General features: G+C 35.0%; 1 protein-coding gene and 1 long non-coding RNA gene across 6 annotated transcripts in view; one reads left to right on the top strand and one right to left on the bottom strand.

The window, feature by feature from the left end:
• LOC125654308 (TBC1 domain family member 30-like) overlaps positions 1–21,287 on the bottom strand; it is a 50,554-nt gene that overhangs the window by 6,420 nt on the left and 22,847 nt on the right. For 2 of the 5 annotated variants that reach the window (XM_056143158.1, XM_056143161.1), the window contains exons 3-9: positions 17,615–17,742; positions 13,530–13,655; positions 10,463–10,648; positions 2,679–2,847; positions 1,996–2,215; positions 1,171–1,276; positions 668–893 (exon numbers count right to left, since the gene is read on the bottom strand). In XM_056143158.1, the coding sequence (XP_055999133.1) occupies positions 668–893; positions 1,171–1,276; positions 1,996–2,215; positions 2,679–2,847; positions 10,463–10,648; positions 13,530–13,655; positions 17,615–17,742 (1,161 nt within the window). Of the gene's footprint in view, positions 1–667; positions 894–1,170; positions 1,277–1,995; positions 2,216–2,678; positions 2,848–10,462; positions 10,649–13,529; positions 13,656–17,614; positions 17,743–19,344; positions 20,632–21,287 lie in introns of those variants that run through there. The other 3 variants (XM_056143159.1, XM_056143160.1, XM_048884210.2) reach the window with 3 other exon arrangements.
• Positions 20,711–21,287, top strand: part of LOC130047763 (uncharacterized) — a 23,566-nt gene continuing 22,989 nt past the window's right edge. The window contains exon 1 of the long non-coding RNA XR_008796571.1: positions 20,711–20,823. This is a non-coding gene — a long non-coding RNA (uncharacterized LOC130047763). The remainder of the gene's footprint in view (positions 20,824–21,287) is intronic.

Below are 21,287 nucleotides of genomic sequence, written 5' to 3'. Positions count from 1 at the left end.
CAAAATGGGAGGAAAACAATTGTCCTCACCCTACCTGGAAAAATATCATTTCCTATCACTTTAGATCAAACCCAGAGTGTTTAATATTTTTTTTAATTGAGCCAATCAGAGGATTTCCTCCGAAACCAGGAAGAATGACACTCCTGACTATAGTATTTTGCAGCCACTGGTCAAAATTGATCCTGATGGTAGTTTACTCAACGTACAAAGATTACGGGGATACGGATAATGATGTTCAGCAGGGAGATCAATATCGATTTGGATCAGTGCAGATTCATTTTCAGAATTGAAGAAAAGTGTTCATGTGTTTCCATTCACTTGTGAAAATATACATCATGACAATGAGATGTTCATCAGTGCTCTGAAACGAACACTGGAAACCTGTATTCAAACAAATTGGATAGTCTAACCATCTCTTTCTATCTCTTTCAGTCTTTCCAGTTTTTCTCTGACTGATTGCTTTTTCATTGATATGTAAAATAGACTGGTAGAGGGTAAAAAAAATGAAATTTGTATCTTGAAGTTCAGTAGTTTTAATGAATGGTTGGAAAAGGAAGATTTACTGCCCAGGAAGTAGTCAAAGTCCTGCAAGTTGTGAATACGTTTGTCACACGAGTCTGTTCGATAGAGGGTGAGTTAACTTCGACCAGAGTGAAGAAGGACATACCTTTCCCTCTGCTGACCCCATTCGCTGATGGAATGATTCCTGTAAAACAACTTATGGCTTCAAGGTCATCTTCATCAAGGTCATCCTCATCACTAGGCAACATGTTGCCCATTCCTGATCTCCTGCTGGAGTTTGCAGCACTTGTGAAGGGTCTAATGTTGTAAGTGTATTTCTCTCTAAGCTCTGGCAACTGTTGCATGGGGAAAGGTGCACAGGCGTAGATGAACTGTGTGGGGAAGAAATAAATTACAATTATAAAAATGTTTCAACACTTGTTAGTGAAATTCACGCTGCAGAGTGGAGCATCACATTGTAACTGGCCTTTAAGGTGACATTCCCTCAAGCATGCACAAACACATGCACACGTCACCATGTGTAAGCAATATAAGCTTTTAGAAGATTGTACATGCTTCATGAACTTTTAAAATACCACAATGTAGTTGCTGAATTTGATGCAAATGGAAAACTATATACAAAGCACACAGAAGCACACAATGTCTTACTTTGATTAAAAGATCGGCATTGAAGATTCTCCCCTCCATTGTTTCCTGAGTGAGCGCACCCATCAGTGAGTAGAACTCATCTGCACTGCCTGCAGTCACTATCCTCCTGTAAAACAATACATTTATATAATGGCATAAGGTCCGAGCTTTTGGGGATTTTTCTTTTATGTGATTGTATCTACTAAATCTTTAATATGATACTTTATTTCTAATATTCACATTGATGACTGATATAAATTCTAAAACCACATCTTGTCCTTTAGAAGCTCAGTTACAGTAAGATTTACATCCGATATTAAACACGATTCTGTTGTACAGTGTTGTATGTTATAGGGAAAGCATTTTACACAGCAGTTGTAAATATCTACGATCAATCATCATTCAAAAATCAAGAACATGACTGCAAAATAATTCAACACTCTCATGATAACTACAATTGGTTTTTTTCCCCCAAAAAATTAGCTTATGTAACATGAAATTTAACCAGTGATTGCTTTACAAAACAAACACTTGGCAAGTCTTCCCCAAAAGGACGGAGCAATTTCAAGTAAGATTTCAAGCCCTGTAGTTACTCGGTTAGTTTTCCCCTAATGGTCAGAGCAATTTTTAAAAATAACATTTCCAAGCCCTGTACTTCTTTAGTGAGTTTTCCCCAGATAGACGGAGTGATTCTCCATAACATTTCCAAGCCCCGTACTTCAAGATTTTCCTCCAGATGGACAGAGTAATTTCCAATAAGATTTATCTGAGTTCTGTACCTACTTGTTTTTACCCCCAGAAGGGCAGAACAATTTTAAGTGAGATTTTTCCGAGTCTTGTACTTACTTGGTGAGTTTTCCCCAGATGGCAAGAGCAGTTCTGAGTAAGATTTCTGAGCCCTCCAGTAAGATTGAGTCCCACACCCTGAGTACGATATGTTTCGGCAGACAGGTGGCAAACAGAGTCAGGAACCACTGCATGGTGAAGACGTTAGTCAGTGGAGGCTCGTAGCTAGCCCCTGTAAAGTCAATGAAGACGTTAGTCAGTGGAGGCTCGTAGCTAGTCCCTGTAAAGTTAATGAAGATGTTAATCAATGGAGGTTCATAGCTAGCCCCTGTAAAGTTAATGAAGATGTTAGTCAGTGGAGGTTCATAGCTAGCTCCTGTAAAGTTAATGAAGACGTTAGTCAGTGAAGGTTCATAGCTAGCTCCTGTAAAGTTAATGAAGATGTTAATCAGTGAAGGTTCATAACTAGCTCCTGTGAAGTTAATCAACATATCAATATATAAAAACCTTAATACAAACAATGTCTTATATATCTTAACAAGAAACACTGTATAAAGCATAGCAATTAAATGCCAGTATATTGATAAACATGACATCTATGTCTGTCTATAACATACAACAATCAGTCTGTCTCAATGTCTGTCTAGTATAGTATACAGCCTGGAAGTTATAAAACTTTTACCACACTCATACTCAAACTCAGTCAAGTTTGTTTTGAGTACAACTCTGGGCAAGCTCCCTACCTGTGCAGTTGTCCTGGGCAGCACTTTGTAAATGGTCTAAGTGTTTCGAAAGCTTTGGAAACGTCACCCTCAAAAGGTCGCGGAACACTGCCATGTCAACCGACAGGGCTCGTAAGTTGTGGGCATAGTAGCCATCAGGCAACACGTGGTCAATCAGGTAAATCATCACCTGTAACAACAAAAGCATGGTCAGTCAGGTAAATCATCACCTGTAACAACAAAAGCATGGTCAGTCAGGTAAATTATCACCTTTAACAACAAAAGCATGGTCAGTCAGGTAAATCATCACCTGTAACAACAAAAGCATGGTCAGTCAGGTAAATTATCACCTGTAACAACAAAAGCATGATCAGAATTGCGGTCATCTCTTCCTTCCCTTGTTTGACCTTGACTCCTGACCCGACAGGAACACAGCCTGCAAGACTTCCATGATATAGGACAAGAAATCAAAATACTATTTGACACAGCAACAAGTAAAACCACAGGGGCTAAGCCCGTTCTGGGCCCGAAATCTTTAATACCATAAATATCTATATCATAAATAACTATCAGAGTTCGGGCCCAGAACGGAGTTAGCCCTTGTGAGTTAAGTTACTCAAATTTTCCTGGATAAAGTGTAAGATCAATGTACTGCTTCTCACCAAGCACCCAGTGCTTCTATTGAATGTAAAGGGACAATGTAAGAAAAGATCTTCATTTGCTACACAAGTCAGTGGTCTTGAAGAAGAATTTCTCCGAGTTGTGACGTTAATACTAAATAATATAACATGCACGCCAGCACTGGTACACACCAGTATAGAATGAGCCCTAGAGAGGTATATTTGTACGATACTGAACATTACAAATGGACTGATGTCAATAAAAGCCAGGCAATTCAGCTGAACATTAACAAAACTCCATCCTAATAATCTGACACGATCAAATATGTACATGTAACAAAACTCTATCCTAATAATCTGACACGATCAAATATGTACATGTAAAAAAAACTCCATAATAATAATCCGACACGATCAAATATGTACATGTAAAAAAAACCATCCTAATAATCCGACACGATCAAATATGTACATGTATACACAAGTAGCCTCAAATAAACACTATACTGCAATTGTCTAAAAAACACATCTAAAATGGTACATGAACAATTATAAAGTTTTCCTCGACATCTAAACACTGAAACATTCAAAATTATCATAAACATCTAACACTGAAACATTCAAAATTATCATAAAAACTAGGCCTAGAGAATGAAGGAAGCAATTCTCCATTTTCAGCAGCTATTTGAACTATTGTGTGTGCTGCATATAATATAACATGTGTAACTAAAAAGACAATAAGTCTAGGTTCCACAATGGCTGTCTACGCAATAACTTTGTGATTTTCGGTTTTGAGGAAGGTAAAAAATGAAGTGGGTGGCCATTTTTAAATCATTTTGTAGGGGTGGATAAGAGTTAAAGGGACTGATTCACGATTTTCCCCAAAATTTTGTTTTTTACTTTTGATGATCAAAATCTACTGTCTATTGTGTTTGAAATATTTCACATGAAAATTAAGGTCATATATTATCACAGAAGCTCATTTTAGAGAGTTTATTATTTGTTTTGTAAACAAACATTGTGGTATGCTATTGTTTACAAAATTTTCAAAAGAAATGGATATCGATCTAAGTTTATTATACCTTTCACATTTCAAGCATTTTTGGAGTAAAATGTGTCATCTAAAAGTTAAAATTTGTGACTATGCAAAATTACGAAGCATTATATTATAAAATCAATATTTCATTTGTTTGTTTACATAAAAAGAGTCGAGTCTTTGTTTACATAACACAGATTTAAGGCTAAAATATTGCTTTTATTCTGGCATTCAGAAGGTCAAAAGTTTGGCTGTCAACATTAAATGAGTTATATTTTTAAAGTTTAACATCAAAAATTAAAAATATTTTTATCAAAAATCGTGAACCAGTCCCTTTAAAACAAAATTAACACAATTAAACTTGGTTTTGAAAAACAGCTAATCACATGGTCAACTCTTGATTATAAGTTAAAAAATAGAAAAAAAAAATACAGGGTTAAAATTAACCATAACAAGCATGCCAATTAGCTAGATTAAAAGATTTTTCTTTTTCAATTTTATCAGCAATAAATATTCTGCTCTCTTATAAAATAAGTCTCTCTCTATTCACCCTTCACACTGTAGATTTTAGGATCTCATCCAAATGATAATTAAAAATATAATACCTCTTGCATTATTATAGAGTTTCAAATTCAATACATTTTTTTCACATTCTTTACTGACATGAAAATGTATCAGCTGAAATGCAACATACATTTCACCATCGCTATGAATGAAGTTTATTGACCGCTCGAGTGCTATCATAACTAGATGAGATTTTTTAAAAATTCATTAAAGATCTCATAGAAAGAATAATTATCCAAAGTTCAATAAACAAAACATTAATGAACGCCAACACAAAACCTCTTGACTGGAGATAAAAGCTTTTACTTGTACATACAATATCTCATGTGGTATTACGTTCCTTTGATAAATGCCAAATATCAATAAATCATAGTTACAGAAAGAATATTAGCAGACCCTTCATATTGCTGCCTAGAACAACAAACTCGCAAACTAATTGCATGTTATTGTAAAAGTCGATTCCGGAGACTCTTCTTCTCCCCAAACATAAACGTGTCACTTCCATCTATTTACTTATTCTGCGTGATAGTACTGTGCGGTCAATATTCCATTGTGCATATAGTCAAAACACATGGACGGTGGGTATGAAGACAAGCATTTGCTTACATCATTCAAACATTCTGAGTTGCTGCTATTTCTATCTTCATGTTGTTTTACCCACCCACTGGTACTTAATACAACACAAAGTATAAATGTATACAACATTGTTAGTTTTTCATCTTAATCAAATTTTTTAGTTTCTTAAAAGAGGCATTATCTTCTCTTTTATGTGTGTGTGTGTGTGTGTGTGGGGGGGGGGGGGGGGGTTGTTAGGGTGTGTGTGGGTGGGGTGGGGGGGGGGGGTGACATCAAAACACGAGAGAACTGAACTTTTAAAATCTTCCCCTAATTTCTAACAAACTCCATTTTACAACATTACAGTCACATATGGCATCCTTTTTCACCTGGAGATCCCATGCTATAGATTACATATAGATATAAAAATGAATATTCACTAGCTATGTCATTTTATGCCAAGTCCATATCTTACGTGAATATAGTTTTTTATCCTAGCAGTTATAAGCGCAGCACTTTGGTGATATTCAATATACATGTGATCTCTCAAGTTGCGAATGTCACACAAACTTCAGCGTTGCAGAAAAATCCAATTTCCTGCCAATCTTCCAGAGCGCTTGGGCCCCGTCACGGAGCCTCTTCTGCTGATGGATTATCCGTGGGTATGATAAAAATTTGCATATTTGGCAAGAATGCAATCGTCTCAAAACATCACTTTCTCCGTTCAATGCAGACTCATCCAATCAGACACAATAAAAAATCATAGACTTCTATTCTAATTTCATTTTTTAAAAAAAGGATTAGAGTGACTTTTTATTATTTTTTTAAAAATACCCATAACTTTGTAGGGTTATCAGGGAGTTGCGTATATAAACTCTACAACTTAGTAAATTTATACCTGCATCTTGTGTACATTTTCCTAATTATGGATTAGCTTAAACAGACAGATGTGTGCATGCAAGTAAACAAACAAAAACAAAATCTAACAAAACTATAAATGAAAAAAAGCAAGAGGCCCACGGGCCACAGCCTTCACCTGACCAGTTACATTTTCCCCATATAAAAAATCAAATCACAATTATGGCCCTACCCAGTGGTCATACAAATAATGACATGATCAAATATATGTACATATAGTGTATAAATAAAGAACTTTGCATACTGCTTTGACATCTAGTCCTTACCGTTCTTGAGAAGATTTTCAAAGAATTTTTTTTCATATACATGCATTTCTATGTGACATGTCCTCTACTGTGGGGTGACCTTGACTCCTGGGGTCATTACATAAACACATGAATCTGCACTACGTGTGGATGCTTGCATTTACTGTATCAGTTTCATTTACTGTATCCAGTTTCGTTCTTAACCCTTTCTCTTCCATAACAGGTCAATTTAATCTGTAGCACATAAACACAGGACTACACCATTAGGAGGCCGTCTTCAAATCTTTGAAAACTACGGGCTTAAGATATATGATTTATATTTCATCAAAGAATTTTCCAACATAATTGTATGTAAAATTTAAGAACCCCTGTTGTGCCCTTCCCCTTTCAAGACCTTAGGGAACATGGTGTGTAAATACTTAAATCTATAATATAAAAGGGTGCTTTCATTTCCATTACACATACTGGGGTATATAATTTTATTTAGAAGATTATAAAGGAATTTTCCTGTTAATTCCTCTGTGACATTTTTAACCCATAACATGACCCTGCCCTGGCTTTAGGGCATGGTGTGAACAAACTTGAATACATGCATATTAATTTGACATATTGTACCATTGAACCCTCTCTATGGCACCTCCCTGAACACAGAGGTTCTCAAGATTTCCTTGCTATGCAAGAACAAACTTGAATCTGTCATAGGAAAAGGACTACATATCACTGTCTTGTACCATCAACTTGTGGTTCTCACAAAGAGGATTTTAAAGATTTTTGTGTAGATTCCTAGGTGAAACTCCCCCTTTATCACCACTACCACCACCACTGTGACTCTGTCCTAGCTCTGGAGATGTAGGTAATTCAAAATGGCTTGAATCTTCATTTTATAAGGAAAATAAGCAAATTATGGCATTTGTGGTGCAGTGGTTTTTAAAAATAATTTTAAGCATCCTAACCAATCTTCACTATTGCTAAATCATATCATATTGGAAAAGAGTGTCGTCCTTGATTTGAATAACCTTGAATCTCCAATTCCAAAGAAGGCTTTGTACCAAGTTTGGTTAAAATTGGCTGTCTGGTTCTTGAGAATTTGAAATTGTGAAAGTTCACAGAAAGCTAACTGAGAGGACACAAACTTACGATTAGGAAAGCTCACTTAAGGTTTAATAAAAACCCAAAACAATAACAAATTGCTGTCAAAATAGATAATGTAACATCTCTGTTCTACATACAGATGATTAACTAACAGAGAGAGTTTCCATGGAAACTGGTTCCTTTCTGACAGGTGACAGAGAGAGGTGTTTAATTCCCTGTGAATCTTGATGTGAGCCTACCTCTGATTCCTCACCTTCTGATAATGATGGTAACTCCTATCTCTGTTGTTGACACATAAAGACGTATACCATAACTATTGATTTTATGATAAAGCTCACATAGTCGTAATTATTAACCGTTAGTCATTCAGCTGAATCTGTTTCATCCCACATATCTGATAAGTTTGCATTTAGGATGGATGAACTTGTACTTTTTGTTTACAAACTCTACCATGATATTGTTGTAAACACTAGATTGTGTTTTATTCTATCACAATCCTTCTCCGTCTTTAAATTAATGAAACTTCCCATAGAGAATATTTTCCTTGCCTTCAATGGATTGTTAATGGTAATTTTTACTTTCACGCTTTGAATATATTTCATTGAAGTTTAAGCTCTTGGAGTTAGCAATGACATCAACATAATATTATAAACAGACCTTCACCCCTCTGTGTATTTACTCTGTGTCGTGAGTTTTACAAATGAAGGCTGTCTATATGACCGTTTAATGCTAAATATAACCATCTATACCAGCAACATGGGAATCCACACACACACCCACCGCCCCCACCCAGACATCAATAAGTCCTACTGTACACTTGAGTGCTCATCCATGAAACATGTTTTACTAGTTTCAATTTATGAGCAAGATAATATATATCATACGAAAAAAAGTCACATTTTACAGCAGTGTGAAAGTATCTTATGTCTCCGCTACAAGAAATGGGACAATGCAGGTATCTGTACCCATGTATTAAAAAATCATTAATGTGTGGCTTTAGCTTCCATTCATATCTTCATGCTATATTGATTCACTTGGAAGATTAGCGCAAATAAAAACGAACTGTGAATATCATGTCGGTAAATGTGACCATAGTGATGCTCCGCAAATAAGTAAATAGTTCAAGGTCGCGCAATTACCCAAATCAGTTGCTATCACGTTTTCTGCCTACTAGCCAGGTAAACTCTGAAGCATAATTCAAATGACTTCTACACAAGAAATGACACTTGAATTTTCTGAGGTGTATGTATCAAAAAACAAAATATTTTTTTGCATTCCAATACGCCAGTTTGGAGATACGAACTCTTCTGTATAGGAGGTGCATTTAGTGGAACTTTGAATGCCTAAGTGGGACAGAGTGGATATACAGCCAACGAGGAACACGATGAAATGTATTAAAAGCGGCTTCTCTTTAAATATGTAAATGTGGGAAATACTAAATACTATCGAAAGAAATGTTTTACCGAAGTGGAAACATACAAGCAATGTTATATTTGCAAGAAATATCTTGGATATGGTATTTATGACCAGCAAAATAACATGATAGGATAAGAATTCTATGTATTTAATTACTTCCTAAATACTTATCACTTACTTAGTTTGTGTATCAGTCGAATTCGGGTTATTAAACAGCGTATGAGAAACTTACTGAGTATATTCACTTACGCTATGATGAATATCTGTCCCACTCCCACGTGTAAACAAATTCTTTCGCGCCTTACTATGTACAAGAGTTCTACAAAGGGAAATAACTCGGACGTATCTCGAAACTGGCGTATTGTAGATCATGACTAAATCTGTATAGATATAAAGACAAGCTTATGAATCAAGGTTAATTAGTGCTGTAATTTAAAAATATTTGAATTTGAAATATTTACAAAATTTTATTTCAGTGACCCTACCTTTCCAGATCATTTACTGGGACCTGATTTTCGCAAATAATCAATGCATCAATAATTATACTAGTATATAAATAGATACAAATTTATTCATGATAAAGTGTATATTATGTTCCTTCCTCATATTTAATTCCCAATTTTCTTTACTGTAAATTTTTCATTGATTTCAGAGCAAAAGCAACAAAAGACTTAAAAAAAAACTTCTTGATTTTATGACAGGTTTTTGTTATGTGTTCAAAAGAACCGGGATATAAATTGCATTTTCATGCTAGGTCTGGTCTAGAGAGCAGGAATAATGATGTTTTTACAATGAAGAACTACCCAAATGGTATTTTTATAGCCTATTATTTTCTCTAGCAGTTGTGACTTTTCGAACAGAGTTACCAGCAATAGCCTGACAATAATCCAATGAAGACAGATCTACATGTACCGGATTCTCACTAAGCCTGCCAGTCTGCATCTCATCTCTTTTATCTTTAATTTCCAAGAAGACCCGAGACATTGATAGATCTTCGTACTTTTTGAACAAATTAGGCAGTACCGAATATGATGCATGGGTCTATTAAACTACTCTAACAATGCTTAAATGTATCATTAGGTAAACTAAATGCTGTCAACATGAGAATACATTTCTCACTTCATGAGGAGGCTGAAAAGCAGCATTTAATTGCTATAGTGTCAAATTGCTTTTCTTCGTACAACACAGCCAGCCACTCCGACTCCCAGGTTCTAATAATGTCTGCATAATATTGCAACTTACAATTCACACAATTACGACATCATTTCGCAAAATATCCATTAAATAAAAATCAATTAACATTTGACAGTAAAGTCAGAAATAAGGACCGGACAGTTGACGACCGGGATTACGTGTTACCTTTAACGCATCGTCCTCCTTCCTGTCCATCACCTCCAGCAACAGAGCAGCTATCACATTGAATCCCTGACAATAGCCAACACTCTTGTTCCATCGCGCATATCCCAGCAACACCCTCTTCAACACTGCACGGTCTTCGTCATTTTCCTGTCCACTGAAACCACTGCATCCTGTTCGATGCAAGTCCTGCAGGGGAAAAACAAGTGATGTATGTTCAATTATCAATGTGTTAACAGATACATCTTATTAAAGGAGGTAAAAACCACAGACAACAGTAATGGACGATGAGTTTGAGACAGAGAGGCACCTGATCCCATCTCTGGTATATCTAGGGGTCTGTGTTTACCTCTCTAATTTGTATTCCTTAAAGAAGTTACCAGATTGATCACGGTTTCCTTATCTTCATCTTTCATCGTGTAAAACTTGTGTAATAAACATTTCAAATTACTTTATTTAGCAATCATTATATTTTCATATTTTCTGGTATTTATTCTTAAACTACTTTTCAACACAGAATTGAAATCATACACCAATGATGGCTGGACAAGATGCGCTGTTAACCGACTTTGATTTGCAATGACATTATTTCACGATTAACATGATCAACTAGTGATAAACTCGTTTGTGGTGAGTCTCAACCAAACTAATCTTGAATACAAGACACATTACAGGACCGCCTTGTGAAGAAAAATATTCCTGACGACAATTAAGTTTCTCCCAAACTTCGTGAAAATTTCTCAAATGCAAATAAAAGTTGGTCTAGTACAATGCCATTTCTGAAAATCTTCTAGCATAAACAGAATGATCGCCACATAAAAACAGCAATGATTCATCTATTATATGGAATCCTTGAAAGTTTAAAAAGACATTGCCTATTTTCATTGCCGTTGTGATAAATAATGATAAGATCCTTTGGAAGAATTAGACAATATTCGAGGTCTTAGCAACTCCACTTACTTACCGTGACACAGCAGTCAATTTAAGGTAGCTCACTACACTAAAGCTTATACAACTCCACTTAGTTACCGTGACACAGCAGTCAATTTAAGGTAGCTCACTACACTAAAGCTTATACAACTCCACTTAGTTACCGTGACACAGGAGTCAATTTAAGGTAGCTCACTACACTAAAGCTTATACAACTCCACTTAGTTACCGTGACACAGCAGTCAATTTAAGGTAGATCACTACACTAAAGCTTATACAACACCACTTAGTTACCGTGACACAGCAGTCAATTTAAGGTAGATCACTACACTAAAGCTTATACTCTTTAGGACACTACATTATACGTCACAAGATGGCAATTTAAATGTTTTGTGAAAGTATTTATTTTGATTTATTTGCCTAACATCGCAGCTAAGTGGTAAAAGTATTGGGCCGGTAAACCGTAGATCTTGATTCAAATCACTGTATTAACTCACTAAATCACTGGCATGAGAAAACCCACTAAATCACTGGTATTAACCCACTAAATCACTGGTATGAGAAAACCCACTAAATCACTGGTATTAGATAAACCACTAAATCACTGGTATTAACCCACTAAATCACTGGTGTGAGAAAACCCACTAAATCACTGGTATTAACCCACTAAATCACTGGTATTAACCCACTAACTCACTGGTATGAGAGAACCCACTAAATCACTGGCATGAGAAAACCCACTAAATCACTGGTATTAACCCACTAAATCACTGGTATGAGAAAACCCACTAAATCACTGGTATTAGATAAACCACTAAATCACTGGTATTAACCCACTAAATCACTGGTATGAGAAAACCCACTAAATCACTGGTATTAACCCACTAAATCACTGGTATTAACCCACTAACTCACTGGTATGAGAGAACCCACTAAATCACTGGTAATAACCCACTAAATCACTGTATTAACTCACTAAATCACTGGCATGAGAAAACCCACTAAATCACTGTATTAACTCACTAAATCACTGGTATGAGAAAACCCACTAAATCACTGGTATTAGATAAACCACTAAATCACTGGTATTTACCCACTAAATCACTATTAACTCACTAAATCACTGGTATGAGAAAACCCACTAAATCACTGGTATTAACCCACTAAATCACTGGTATGAGAAAACCCACTAAATCACTGGTATTAGATAAACCACTAAATCACTGGTATTAACCCACTAAATCACTGGTATTAGATAAACCACTAAATCACTGGTATGAGAAAACCCACTAAATCACTGGTATTAACCCACTAAATCACTGGTATGAGAAAACCCACTAAATCACTGGTATTAGATAAACCACTAAATCACTGGTATTTACCCACTAAATCACTATTAACCCACTAAATCACTGGTATTAACCCACTAAATCACTGGTATGAGAAACCCCACTAAATCCCTGGTTCAGTGGTATGAAAAAACCCACTAAATCACTGGTATGAGAAAACCCACTAAATCACTGCCTGGTGGGTAAATAGGATAAAAATAAACCCATGTCCAAGCTAGTCCTTTTCATGTTTATGTTTGACTGAATCCAATCTCATATGAAGGATTTTCTAAATCACATTTTAACTGATTACAGATAAAGAACATTTTACTGAGTGTATCATGGATACTGGAGAGAGCAGCAATAAGATTCAAAAGTGTCTTCGTCCTCTTTGATATCCATGGTGTACGATCAACTTTCTTGTAATCGACGGACCATGACCTTCTGGTTTTGCGAGATATCTGTACAATAAGAAGCTCTGCCTCCTAGATGTCAGCTAGTCCATCATCAGAACCCACGGATTTTCTTTCCGTTAAACTGCATTCAAATTGTTGAATGCAGTTTAACGGAGAGAAAACCCATGGGTACCGAAGATGAGATGTGTCGAGGTTTATCAAATGAACAACTAACAAGGAAAATCACAGGACCGTGACGTGATACAAATACATGTAACCGGTCTAAGATATTCAATTAAGTCTGCATTAGAGAATCTGAATGAGAAATAATTTCATGGAAGCAGGGATGTACATGTGTCTTATTTCAAATTGAATGAAAAAGTAATAACACAGGAACCCTCTCCCATCCTGTTTTACCTTGACGATTTGAATCCCGAGGGAATCATCATCCGGATTGCTCCTATCATTGAATGCGAATCGGATTGTCTTGGTCCAATCAATGCACTGCTCTCGTATGTAGTTGTCAGCTAGACTTATCCAGACCTAAATCACACAACAAAGAATCCATAAAAACCGGGTAAAAAAAGGGAGGGGAAAAAAACCTAAAATCAATCATCAAAAGGATGTTGTCAGCAATTTTAGTTTCAATTCTACAGAAACTTTTGAATATTTAATGTCAGTTTATCACCACATCATGCAGAATAGCAATTTAACAAGGTATTATATAAAACTCTGTTGTCTAAACAATGCAGACAGAAAATGTCAGTTTATAAAAATATGCAATTGTGAAGTTGTATTGTGACAAATCTGATTACCAACTTAATAGACCTAGAATAAAGCTCAAAATCTTTCATTTCACAGAATATGATGAGTTAAAAACTCTTGTATACTACCAGTTAGATTAGTTTAAAAGTTTCAACCAAGGTTTGAAGGGACATTAGCTGTGAAACTGATGGCAACCATTGTTTATTTCTAAAAATCTCTAAATGGCACAGGAATATATATCAATGACTAATAAAAACATTAATTTTGTAAAAAAAAAAAACAAGAGAAACCCAAAACTATGTTAGATAGTAAAAAAATATATAAGGAAGAATTTATTGTCTTGCAAGACAATGATTATTTAATCACCAAAATCACATATTCCTAGTTATGTCTGTTTTGAAGTTAAAAAAGTGTTAACAGGCAGATCGACAAGCTAAAAACAAAAACCAATATATTATGTTTCATCAATACAACTGGGATAGAAAAAGGGAATATTTTTCATTGGTTTAAAACTGCTTTCTCTCAGTAATTGTATTGATATAAAACATGATTTAATACGACAGAGAAGAAAGAGAAATGATAAAACAATACACAAAGTGCACTGTAGCGATCAAGCTTTCAACGCTGTCTATTCAATATTGACAAAATAATTATACTGATACTGCTAATTAAGAAATTCATGGTTAATTAACGCAACCCCAAAAAATTGTATTGATCTTCCACTTTAGTCTGACAAATGAAACCTCGATCAGAACAAAAATACCCAATTCTTGGCAATTCGACCAACAGAACCGATCTATTCATATGCATTAACATCCACCAATAATTGAATAAATGCTGGTAACATTTGTCAGACGAAAGATGCCCGAACAATAACTGCATCCTCCGTAACATATTCATTATCATCATGCTAATTTTTTAAAGAAATTAGGCAAGGAAATTTGAGTGGGCATTCTACCATTAAAACGTTATATATATATATTAGGTAAAAAATGAATCGACATCTGTCTGCAGACTTCAGATTAATGACGTAAACATGATGTCTAAAAGACCCAAAAGACACTGATGACATCTATTTTTGGCATTTATTTTAATTTAAAAGATAACGTACAAAAGCTACAAGAAAAGTTGACTTTTATGTACATGTATTAGCAACATTTATCAACTGTGATACTCTGTGACCGTGGAAAGTTTCATTACGGATTATATTTCCGAAATATCGAGAGCTAAAAATCATCAACGAAATTCAATACACTATAAAAATTTACCTTGTAAGTCAGTGCATATCAGTGCTCTCAACATTAAAGCTGTGAAACTTAATCAACCCCGATAAAATCAAACAGGAAATTTTAACGACATAAAAGATGGGGGGTGGGGGGCCGGGTGTACAGACATCATTAGTTTTGGGTTGTTTTTTTTTTAGTTACCTGACTAAAATACTGTACAAAGCTAATTATTTTTTAATCTAAAATAAACATTATTGAGTTTAAAATTCAAGAAAATAACTTTGAAATATATAATTGTTCAAAAATTAAATTGAGAAAATCGAAGCTTAATTTCTCTTAAAATTGGTGAGAAAACATTTCTTCTTTGTCTATACATTTTAAAATTGGTTACAGTAAACTGGATATATATATATATATATAATCAGCAAGGGGTATTGAGGACCTATTCTAACCTGGATCCCCATGGGAATTCATTCATGTTTAAGATTAGATGGATAGTGTGTGGCAAAAAGTCTGTCATCATTTTCTTTTTCTCCGATATGATTTTTTCCCCCCCAAAACCCAAAGGAATTAATACGAACACTATGATGAACAAAAGTGTTAGTTTTCTGATAATTTTCAACAAATTTTATCAATTACTGAAAATATGGAATGATAATTGATACCAGCTAAATATGCTGTCCAATATAATATCCCTATTAGTAGTTCTCGGGGGGGAGAATTCAGACTATCTCTGGTCGATGATAAAAAAAAAATTCTTCAGAGAGTTGCTGTACAGTTCTGCAGCTATAGTTTGGCCCCTACCATGGCTGCAGACTGAATTCATACTCCTAAGGTTTCACAAAAAAATATTAAAAAATACTAATGAATATTATGAAATAGAGCAATAGACTTCTAGTTTCAATTACAATTGATATGATACAATCATGGATTTAACATTTAATTATTTCTTTAATTCGTATCAACTCGATACTTCGATGCTTTCTATCAGATCATTAATGCAAATATAATGATAGACACTTCAACAATTATAATTACTACACAAAGCCTAAAAATTCAGTTTATTGATTATGAAAATTTAATAATTAATTCTGTATGTATATTCATGGCTGATATCAAACAAAGATTTTTATCGTTAAACCTAATTAAATTTCAACAACAAAACACCCAAAATAAATATATAGATTAATTTTTTAAAATACCATCAAAGCCAATTAAGCTAATTTAAAATGCAATATGCATTCAAATAATAGCTAGGTTGATTTTACATGCAATCAATTCTTCAATTCGGGAAGTCTTTGAAGTTTCAGTTCAGTGATGCAACACACACTACTAGATGTGTGTAGATCACCTATGACAACATTAACACCTGTACATGGTACCCTGTTACACCTGTACAGTTTATTGATTTCTTATTCTTTCCCCATCAGGTTTTGTATACATTTCTGAATTCAGTGACATACAGTGTAATTACATCTGATCATTAACAAATGGTACGTATTTAAATACCGTATAACGGGTATTTTCTGTGGGTGGAAATTTTTGCGATCCGATCCTTAAAAGATATCAAACTATATTCTGTGTTTTTAATTTGTGTGGTTGCATTGCACCTATTTCAATCTAATATATGTATCGATATATATTTTTGGCGATTATTATTTTTTGCGGATTTTTCATATCCGCAAAAAATAGACAACTGCAGAAAATACCACGTCTACAGGAAGCTAAATCCTTCTTTACAGCTGTTCGCTTTCATAAAAAGAAGCTCCAAATTAACTTTGAAATATACATCCAATGTGTGATGGGTGTCCAGGTTACACAGTGCTTAGTCCACACACAAAATAAATTTGTATCTGCAGAGTGTAACCCACTGACCCATTCATTTTGCCGCCTACCCAAATCTCCATTTTAATACAGTTGTCCCTAATTTCTAAATTGATTTAATTATATATCTGCAATCTTAATTGAATCACAATTAAATAGATGATATTTTATGTACAGATATGGCTGTTTTAGAGTACATGTATTGAAGCAAAAAGGGTAATTTGGATCAGTCAGACTTCATGTCACATAAAATCCTATTCCTGAAAGCTTCATATTGTAAATGGACATATATTTTATCAACAAAAAATTACCACCTACTGCTTCTAATTTTTTCCTGGCATACTCCATGAGTTTAAGACAAATCATCTGAACTGAACTGAATTTATTTCTCATCATAATTACAATTCATCACAATTACACAATTGTATACAGAAATTTAGTACATGTATTTCATATGAAAGTGATGGCAATATACAGACCTACTAGTTGGGTTTTTTTTTTGGGGGGGGGGGGGGTACTCCGCACCCTCAATAATTGGTTAATCCACAGACTATAAGATGAGTTGTATGTGAGAGAATATAGTGGTCACTTGCCCTGATATTTGTGCAGACTCAGGTCGCTGCCGGGCTCAACAATGACCCCCTGAATGAACTGTAAAACAGTATATTTTTTAAAAATTGTGCAAACCTTTTTCCTAAAGCTCTCAGGAATTCCATGAGGCAATCTGGCCACTGCTCTCATGGCATCTTTCCACTGGTCAAAGGCGGTCTCTCCCGGCGGCGGGTCTAAACTAAATCGGATCCGTGTGTCAATTCCTGCAAAATAGAAACAATAGATAAAAAGAAAATTGGAAAAGTCTATAATGCACACAACTTTTATAAAAATCAAATCCAGATTTAAAGGAAGAAGCAGGTAAATATTTATTCTGGATTATCTTTGATCAAAGACAAAGCCTCTCAGTATCTGACCAAAAACAGGAAATAAATGCGTATACATGTATATGTGTGGGGAAGGAGTACTGCTAAGGAGGTATTGCTTAAATTTTTTTCCCTATTTTATTTCATTTTTACTTCAGTCTATGTGAGAAATAGTATATTTGTTGTCAATGTTAATGGTGTTTTTGTGGCTGGGTGGGGTGTTATACTAAGAATAAGTCATTCAGTGATCCTGGTGTATGTAACACAGTCTGTTTAATGTGTGGCTGGGTGGGGTGTTATACTAAGAATAAGTCATTCAGTGATCCTGGTGTATGTAACACAGTCTGTTTAATGTGTGGCTGGGTGGGGTGTTATACTAAGAATAAGTCATTCGGTCCTGGTGTATGTAACACAGTCTGTAACTGTTATATTGTCTTTAACTCATTATGTCACATTTTCTGTGACTGCAGGTACAAATAAAAACAAAAAGAATTCTGACAACAGTAAGACACTTAAAAAAATAAATAAATCATAAAATCTGATTTTTACCATCTATATAGGTCTAAATTTTCATCCAAAATTGTAACACAAAAAATTCAAAACATTTGCAACCAATCTGAAGCAAAAACCCTATATTCATCCAAGTACACCCCCACCCACCCCACCCCACCCCCGTTACCCCACCCCCATTTTTATAGCACTTATATCGTAAATTAACTACATGTATTAAAATGTATATAATTTAATAAATTGAAGAAGCTTTCAGAAATATACGTAAAAATATCAGTTAACGTTAATTTCACCACTCTCGATCCATTTAATGATGATGACAAAAATTAGTCCAATTAAATCAACTGCGTCAATACCGCACTGACACGTGACAATCAAACACGCCCACACGAAGTGACGAGAACACTGCAATTATCATCACCATTTCAATCATTGATAAAATTCTACGATCTCCCAGGAAACTGAAGCCAGCGCGTATTAATTCCAGTCAAATGAGTATCTTAAAATAACTCCTGAGACATGAAAGGCTTAATAAAAGGCATCAATCAAACCAAATTTTTCTGTGTTTTCATTCAGTATTTTATTTTGGTGGCACAGATTGAGATAACATTCTTCACATTCTAGTACATTTTTTAACCCAACCTATTTTCACATTATCATCCCAGCTCGACTTCGATTTATTTCCATATAGGGATATTGTGTGTTGAGAAACTTTAATAACGTCATCATTAAAACAGTGTTTACATTGTCAACATTTATGGCCAATAGAGAAACCAATAAAAAGACAAACAAACAAAACATGGAAATTGAGAACAGTATTTATATACATATCGTAATAAAAAGCTAAATTAAATAAAAAAGTAAAAGTCCTGGAAGTGTTGATATTTCTTAATATAAATTCACAATATTTGACCCATCTTCTGAAGTTCAATATAACACAACGGAGACTCGCCCCACCCCCTTCTACTGGTCTAGAACAAACCGACCTACCTCCGTTTCCAGACTTTCTCCTTTTAGGTGAAAATGATAACTGTCCAATACTATTCAGAAATCCAAACATAGTGTTGTATAAAAACAAAAATCACAAATATGACCCTAGTAATGACTCCATTGTCGGTGTCTCCCGTACTACGACAGGTGCACGGTGATATTCAGCTTAGATAACGATGCCTTCATAACCCGCGGTCCCCAGGGCACGTCTTTGATTTAATTCATTCACTGTCCACAGAGATCGATAATTTCAACGTGTCTATGTCAATAGTGATGATTACCAAATTCTTAACAAGAAATCCTTAAAATCCTTAAAAAATCCCCGTCGGTTTCAGAAAACAAAATACCAGGGAAAAACACAAGAATCGTTGAGAAAGTTGTTTTTTTTTTTGTTTTTTTTTTTATTGTCTTTTATCGGTCATATTAAAGAAGAAAAATAAAAAAGCCAGGTATTTTCAAAAAGTAACGACATTTTGTATAACTCTTGCTGCTACACCGTGAACGTCACATTCCACCGAGATAGAAATCACCTCAGGATAACCGCTCAATCTGTATGCTAATGGTGCCGTCTCCCGGGGAAAGCCGACCCACTCAAAAATTGGAAAGTGGAACCATGAAGACCATCGATTCTGTTAATACGGCACAGCGTGATTCCCTCTGTTTTCTGCTGATCTCGTCTAAGACAACACCGAAGAGGCCAATGATCCCTCGATTCACTTTAGTATCAATAGATTTGCTCTAAAACTCCTACATTCAAGTCACATAATAGTAATTAATGTTCCTAAAGATATTAGTTTTCGAAAAAACGAAAATATCTTTTTACACTGTTTATCTATAAATAACGGTCCATATCTTATTCTCACCTAAAATTCTCCTTCCCTCACACATCAAAGAAAATAATAACGAAACAGATAAAATAACACAATCAAGATCGATACGCGCAACTAAAGGTCAGAACTAAAGTTCAATATCGATATTTTCTCCGAAGATCATTTATGGTATACACGCACAGCATCATAATACAGTTATTCCCCACTAAGGCACCCCAAACCGATCGCGAGTCCAGCTTCCTGAGGTGGAATAGTCGCTCAATAGAATTATCACCTTTCTCTGCCAGAATTTCCGATAATGACGTAGGTTAGGAAGGGACTCATGTTGACTTTCTCGGGCACAATTTTCAACGGGCGACATTAATAGTTTTATTTCTCCTTGTGCCTTTGATAGACACCCACATTTAATATTGGTGTTTATTTGGCAGACCCCTTTCAAGTGAAATATTCCGACAAACGAGAGTAAAGACAAAAGTAAATTTACGCGGATCACCTGCTAGAATTCACAGTACTCTGTAACGTGGGTTTTGTTTTTTAATTTCTAGACCAGAATCGAAAACTTCATGAAATGAGTGGAGGCATTAACGACCGCAGAGACGGGAATGGACACGCTATCCAAACGGACGTTGTGTTTGAAGTAGATCGACATGTGAGTACTATTTTTCCTGTGACGAATAGTTTTATGAATTAAAAAAAAAATGGAATTGATAGAGGTTGAACGACCAAAAAAAAAAAAAAAGTTGAAAGACGCAAAAATCTTGCAACAAATTACATTTGCTGTCTTATACAGGAATAGAAAGACTATGTATTATTTACATCCGAATTAAGTGTATAATCAATTTATCTGCACACAATAGTTACTTCCATCAGTAATCTATCTACACTGTCTTATGGAAGTACATTTCTGATTCTGTTTCACATGATTTCGATATTTGGGGTCATTTTGATTTGGTTTTGTATGTGTCTTTTAACTTGTTATAAAAAATATCTACCAACTTGCCGGTATTTGGATTTCAAACAATACCATGAAATGAGCCACATGACCACACATTGAAATAAGGGGATTATTGCAGTGTGTTTACTGATAAAGCAATGGATGCTCATGTACTAAGT

The sequence above is a fragment of the Ostrea edulis genome, chromosome 7, assembly GCF_947568905.1.
Source record: "Ostrea edulis chromosome 7, xbOstEdul1.1, whole genome shotgun sequence".
NCBI classification, from domain to species: domain Eukaryota; kingdom Metazoa; phylum Mollusca; class Bivalvia; order Ostreida; family Ostreidae; genus Ostrea; species Ostrea edulis.
This window is presented reverse-complemented; position numbering and strand designations above follow the sequence as displayed.